This window comes from Agelaius phoeniceus (assembly GCF_051311805.1).
Source record: "Agelaius phoeniceus isolate bAgePho1 chromosome W unlocalized genomic scaffold, bAgePho1.hap1 SUPER_W_unloc_1, whole genome shotgun sequence".
Taxonomy (NCBI): domain Eukaryota; kingdom Metazoa; phylum Chordata; class Aves; order Passeriformes; family Icteridae; genus Agelaius; species Agelaius phoeniceus.
In genome coordinates, this window is record NW_027509866.1 from 1727070 (window position 1) to 1733069 (window position 6000).

General features: G+C 53.8%; 1 protein-coding gene across 1 annotated transcript in view; it reads left to right on the top strand.

Moving 5' to 3' along the window:
• Positions 1 to 1023, top strand: part of LOC143691880 (uncharacterized) — a 413566-nt gene extending 412543 nt beyond the window's left edge. The window contains exons 8-9 of the mRNA XM_077172665.1: positions 262 to 905; positions 997 to 1023. Of these exons, the coding sequence (XP_077028780.1) occupies positions 262 to 905; positions 997 to 1023 (671 nt within the window). The remainder of the gene's footprint in view (positions 1 to 261; positions 906 to 996) is intronic.
• The last annotated feature ends 4977 nt before the right edge of the window (positions 1024 to 6000 follow it).

A 6000-nucleotide genomic window follows, 5' to 3' on the forward strand; every position in this document is an offset into this window, starting at 1 on the left:
GGGGATCTCCTTCCCCTTCCCTCTGGCACGGAGGCAAATCCCATCCTCTCCTTGTCCTTCCTCCCCCAGACAAGGAGCTGAGCATGGAGACCATGGAGGAAAAATCTCCATGGCAGACCCTTGTGGAAGTGGCAGTTTTGAGTGACTCCACAGTGCAGAATTCCAATGGGGAGGAAAATCCCCAGAAATCCTTCATGAGGATGGGCTCCAAACCCAGCCCAGTGTGCTCTGAAGAGGAAAGACCCACCCTGAGCCAGGAAGGTGGACAGAGCTTCAGCCAGAGCTCAGAGCTGGTGGCCCATGAGCAGCTTCGTGATGGGGAGAAGCCCCACAAGTGCTTGGAGTGTGGGAAGAGCTTCAGCAAGAGTAACCACCTGATCCGCCACCAGATGATCCACACCGGGGAATGGCCCTACGAGTGTGGGGAGTGTGGGAAGGGCTTCAGCCACAGATCCACCCTCGTAATCCACCAACGCATCCACACTGGGGAGAGGCCCTATGAGTGTCCCCAGTGTCAGAAAAGGTTTAGGACCAGCTCCAATCTCTACAAGCACCAGCGAATTCACTCAGAGGAGAGGCCCTTCTACTGCCCTGACTGTGGGAAGGGCTTCAAGCGCAACTCCCTCCTCATCAGGCACCAGCGCATCCACACTGGGGAGAGGCCCTACGCGTGCCCCACCTGTGGGAAGAGATTTCAGACCAGCTCCAATCTCTACCTGCATGAGCGCATTCACATGGATGAGAGGCCCTTCCGCTGCTCTGATTGTGGGAAGGACTTCAAGAAAAAATTCACCCTCGTCAGGCACCAGCGCATCCATACTGGGGAGAGGCCCGATGAGTTCTCCACATCATGGGAAGAGCTCGTCCATGAGCTTTCACTTGATCAGACACCAATGGAGTCGCCAGTAAGGGAAGTTCTGCGAGTGCCCCAGCTGCAGGAAGAGCTTCATGCACCACTCCAGCTTCTTTCCCCATTGGGGGTCCCATGTTGGGAAGAGCTCTGGGGATCCATTTTCCCTGTGATCCATGGTAGGAAGACAACAGTCCCTTTTGCTGCCCCTGCCAATGACCTGATGTGGGATGGAAGAACATGCGGGTCTGGCTATGGCTGTGACATTACATTCGCTCCCACCTCAGGTCATTGCCATTGGCAGGAAAGGGACTCTCTCTCTCTCCCTCCTGACAAGAAGGGTGTCCTTTCCAGGCAGGGGGAAATTGTAGCCAGGAAGAGACAGTCAGTTGTGTTGTAGTTTTCCCTTTTTCTTATCACTTGTGTTATCAGTATTGTTTCTGCTCCTTTTTGTTCCATATCCCGTTGCTGTTCCCAATAAATTGTTCTTATCCCAGCCCGGGATCTTTGGCTTTTGTGCTTTCCATGGGAGGCGGGAGGGCAGCGAGGGCAGCGCGGTTTTAGCGGGAGCAGGAAATTGGGGAATCCCATTCCTGAAGCCCAGCTCGTGGAAAGCGAGCATCCCAGCTGGTGCCAGCCCTGGTGGCCATGGCAGCAGCCTTGGGAGCGGGTCCCTGGCTGGGGCTGTGGGAACCTCTTCCCTCTGGTGCCCAGGGACAGGAGTGGAGGGAGCGGCTGCAGCTGAGTCGGGGCAGGCTCAGCTTGGATGTCAGGAAAAGGTTTTTGGCCAGAGGCTGCTGGGGCCCTGGCCAGGCTCCCCAGGGCAGGGTCCCAGCTCCAGGGCTCTCTGAGCTGCAGCAGCGTTTGGCCAGCGCTGCCAGGCCCAGGCTGGCATTGTTGGGGTGTCCTGTGCAGGGCCAGCAGTTGGACTGGAGGATCCTGATGGGTCCCTCCCAGCTCAGCCAATTCTGTGGCTCTGGGATCCCATCAGCCTGGGGATGGGGCTGCCAATGGTTGCCATGGCAACGGGCTCTGGCTGCAGGCCTGAGCTGGTGTCCATGGCAACCAGCCCTGGCATGGGGTCTCCATGGAGCTGCCAAAGGACAGAGCATAGCAACAGGGGGCTGGTGATGGTTGCCTGCTAAGGATCAGATTTGTCACAGGCCCTCAGAGGGGTTCCATGGGGACATTCCAAGAATCTCCAGGCTGTTCCAGAGCTGGAATGTCACATGTAGAGACGGGGGCTCCATGGAGACCTCCCAGGGCTTTCTGGGGATGGTAAAGAGCCCTGTGGTCAGAGGCAGTCACAGCCATTCCATGGTGACATCCCAGGGCACCTTGGGCTGCAAAGGCACCCATCTGTCCCAGGCACTCACGGGGGCTCCACGGTGACATCCCAGGAGTCCCCAGGCTGCCAGAGAGCCGGGATGTCCCAGATACTCACAGGGGTTCCTGTCATGGGCACAGTGGGAGCTTCAGGCAACGTTTATCAGAGAAGCTCCTGTTGGGTCACGAGGTGCAGAAACGATCCCCAATAGCCCCCATAGATCCCCAAATGTCACTGTGGAATCAGTGTTCCATGCTTTCTTTCCTATGGAAAACAACCATCCTTATCCTCCAGGTGTCCATGTCTGAAATTGGGATTCCACCTCTAAAATTCTGGATATCCAAGGGTTGCTCCCAGGCACAATCTGCCAGTACCATCAAGCCTGGCTGCCCTTGGCCTCTGGTGGCTGCCCCTGCAACACTGGGGCTCGGTTCTTCCCTTCCCATGGAGATCACTGGGACACTGTGGGACCTCATGGAACCAAGGGGATCATTGTGGCACCACTGGAGCCCATGGAACCAAGGGGCTGTGGTGACCCAGCGGGGCTTCATGGAACCCAGAGACCATTATGCCTCTGTGGGGCCTGATGGAACCATGGAGACCATTGGGACCCTTCAGGGCCTGGTGTCACCAAGGGGGCATTATGACACCTCAGGGCCTCAGGGAAGCAAGGGACCATTGGGACACTGTGGGGCCCCATGGAACTGAGGGAACATGGAACAGGCCTGGCTGGTTTGGCCTCCCAGGGGCCACCTGAAAGGTCTGGCTGATGTCAAGGGCTGCCTCTCATCAGCTCCTGGAGCACTGGGGCTCCATGCTCTCCTTGCTATGGAAAGAACCATCTGGGTTTTCAGATGCTGTAAGAGACGGTCTGAAGTTTCCCTCATTTGTCTCACGATCGTCACAAGGACAGAGACCGGGACCCTGAGGACCCTGACTGGAGCTCTGGCCTGGCTGCGGTGGATGCTCACCAAGGGATTGTTTGCAGGTGTGTTTGCAGTGCTGCCATGGTTGCTGCTTCGAGCAGGGGGCTGGCAAAGGGGCAGCTCACCCTATATGCTGGCACCTGCTTCATGACAATAGCCCATGAATTTCCCCACCTCTTGGCCAAATGAACTTTCTGGGGTAACTTTGGTGGTCCCCCATGGAAAATCCTTCATCGGCTTCACGACCACCATGATGGACGGAGATTGAAGCCCCCTCCCAAGGACTGAGACTGAGACCCCTATAACCCTAACATGGGGAGGGGTTGGCCTGATTGAAGTGACATGTTTGCCCAGGTGTGGTCATTGGACCAAGAAAACAATTGCTCTCACTCACTGCTGAGATTGACTTATCCTGTTTTGGAACATGGACTGTCTGTACCCGTTTTCAATAAACTTATTCTTCATTGTCTTTTACCTGTTCCCCCCTCAGCAGAGGACTATAATAGACCCCTGAGTTAACCAAGACTTTGAGATTCTCCCTGACATGACAAGACAGATCTATTGGCTGGACCACATGAGGATTTAGTCTCTCTATTTGGTAGCTATATCCACCCCCTCTCTTTCTCTCTCTCTCTATCCTTTATCTCCTTTCTAAATCCTTCTATTGCATTTGCTGTGGGCACTCAATAAAAGGTGCATGTATTTGATTAATACTGAAATCCCCTTCGTGTTGTTTTTTCACTCTGAGATCAGTTAACGAACCATCACGACCCCCACTTGTATGAGCGGATTGTGACAGATGCCCATTGCCAAACTTGGTACTCTCCCTAAACAATTTCCTTAATGCAATGGTATCTTCCAGAAAAAAATGTGCCAGCTCTGGCTGGCCTTGGCCTCTGGTGGCCACCTCTCATCTGCCCCTGAAACACTGGGGCTCTGTTCCTTCATTCCTATGGAAAAGAACCAGATTTCATGTCCAAGGGCCATGGACAAAAATTAGCATTTGGCCTCCCAAATTCCATATATCCAAGGATTGCTCCCAGACAAAAGTAGCTAGGACAGACAGGTCAGGCTGGCCCTGTCGTCTGGTGATTGTCTTAGACTCTGAGCTGAATGTTTTCATTTGAAAACACCTTGGGGAGTGCCCAGAGATCTCCTAAGGAGGGGTTTTGAGGCGTCGGGCACATGAGCACTACATATGGACAAAGGAGCTCTGTGCTCTGTGCTGTTGTAGTGGTTTTGCATCACAGAAGTGATGTCCTAAGAGAAGCTGCTAGCAGTTTCATCCATGTCTGACAAAACACCAATGAGTAATCAGCTTTGAGAATTGACAATCTGTTAAACCATGAAGGAAACTGTACACACCTCTGTGAAGACACATGTTCAAGATGAGAAAGCCTGGGAGAGTCTCTTTCCCTTCTGGCTGGCACAGAGGTAACAAGGCCAGCCCAGCTCCCCATCTCAGCCAGGGTGGGCCATGTGGGTTCTCTGCTTGCTTTTTCTACTTCTCTTGGGCTCGGGATTGAAGGCACTTGAGATGACAGTACGTGTTCAGACTCAGGTGTTTATTGTTTCTTACCCATGTTACATTCTTAAGGCCGTGAGTTCTGCATCTTTCATTAGCAGGGCACAAAATGGCTATCTCTTGTTACAAGGTCATTTAAGGCTAAACTATCCAATTAAGAAAAGATACCCAAATTATTTTCCCTTTTAACCCAATAATTGATCATTTGAAGCCTGCAATGCAGACTTTTATGTCCAATTACAAAATACCACCCAAACCCATGAAGAAGAAGGAAGAAGAAGGTGAAGAAGAAGGAAGAAGGTAAAGAAGAACAACCTGTCTCAACCCTAAAATCTCCATCTGGCTTCATATTTATTATTATCTTCCAAAACCCCGAAGTCTTAAGATTTTTCTGTGATATTATACACTTCTAACCAACTACACACCCATAATCCCAATGCTATTGATCAATTTTGGAAGCCTTCTCCACAGCCTCAGGTCAAATGCAGTGTTCTCTTGCAGGTCTGTGCCTTTCAGCAGAGAAAGTTTAAATTTCTCAGCATCCAGGGTTCCAGCAGGGCTGGGCAGCTCCTGCCGTGGGGCCGGGCCCCTTCTCAGGGACCCCACCAGGCCCCATCGGCTGCCGGGCAGGGCAGGGGAGGCCGCGGGGCCGAGGCCGGGCCGGGCCATGGCTGCAGTTGGGAACATCTGGGCCCTGCTGAGCCCTGCCCCGCCGCCAGCCCGGGCCCAGCCAGGATCTGCCGGGCCCCAGGAGCAGCCCCGGGCCGGGCCGGCTCGGCCAAGATTCTGCCACCCTTGGGCTTCAGCCGCAAGCCCCGGGCAGGGGCAGGAGAAGCCATCGGCCCCCGGCCGTGCTGCTGCTGTGCTCTGGCCTGGCTGCTGAGATCCTGGCCCTGCCCCAGCGCGGCCCATCCTGACACAGCCCCAGCGCAGCCGCTGCAGAAACCTCCATCGTAAAACAGCTCCGGCCGCAAGCACCGAGCCCGGCCGGGGGCACGGAACCATCTTCAGGCCCCGGGTGAGATATGAACTCTTTCAGTGCTTCCATCCTCCCTCCAGTGAGAGAAAAGGACAAAGTGCAGGCACACAGAGGAGCAACATGAAGACACCAAGATCACTGAAGGGGAAGTTGAGTCCCAGATGGGAGGTATGAGGAGATGCCTTGATCTTGGGGCTGAAATCCTCTTGTAAAGCTATGGGGAAGGATGTAATTGATACATCAGACTCTCTTTTTCCCAATAACTAATTGAAAATATGGGGAGATGACCTGTTCAGCAAAAACCTCCATGCTAAAGTAGGCAAATGTTGAAGTAGCTGTGATCCCATGAGAAGTTTAAACAGAGAAAGAGAGAAGAGTAATGAGATCCTGCGC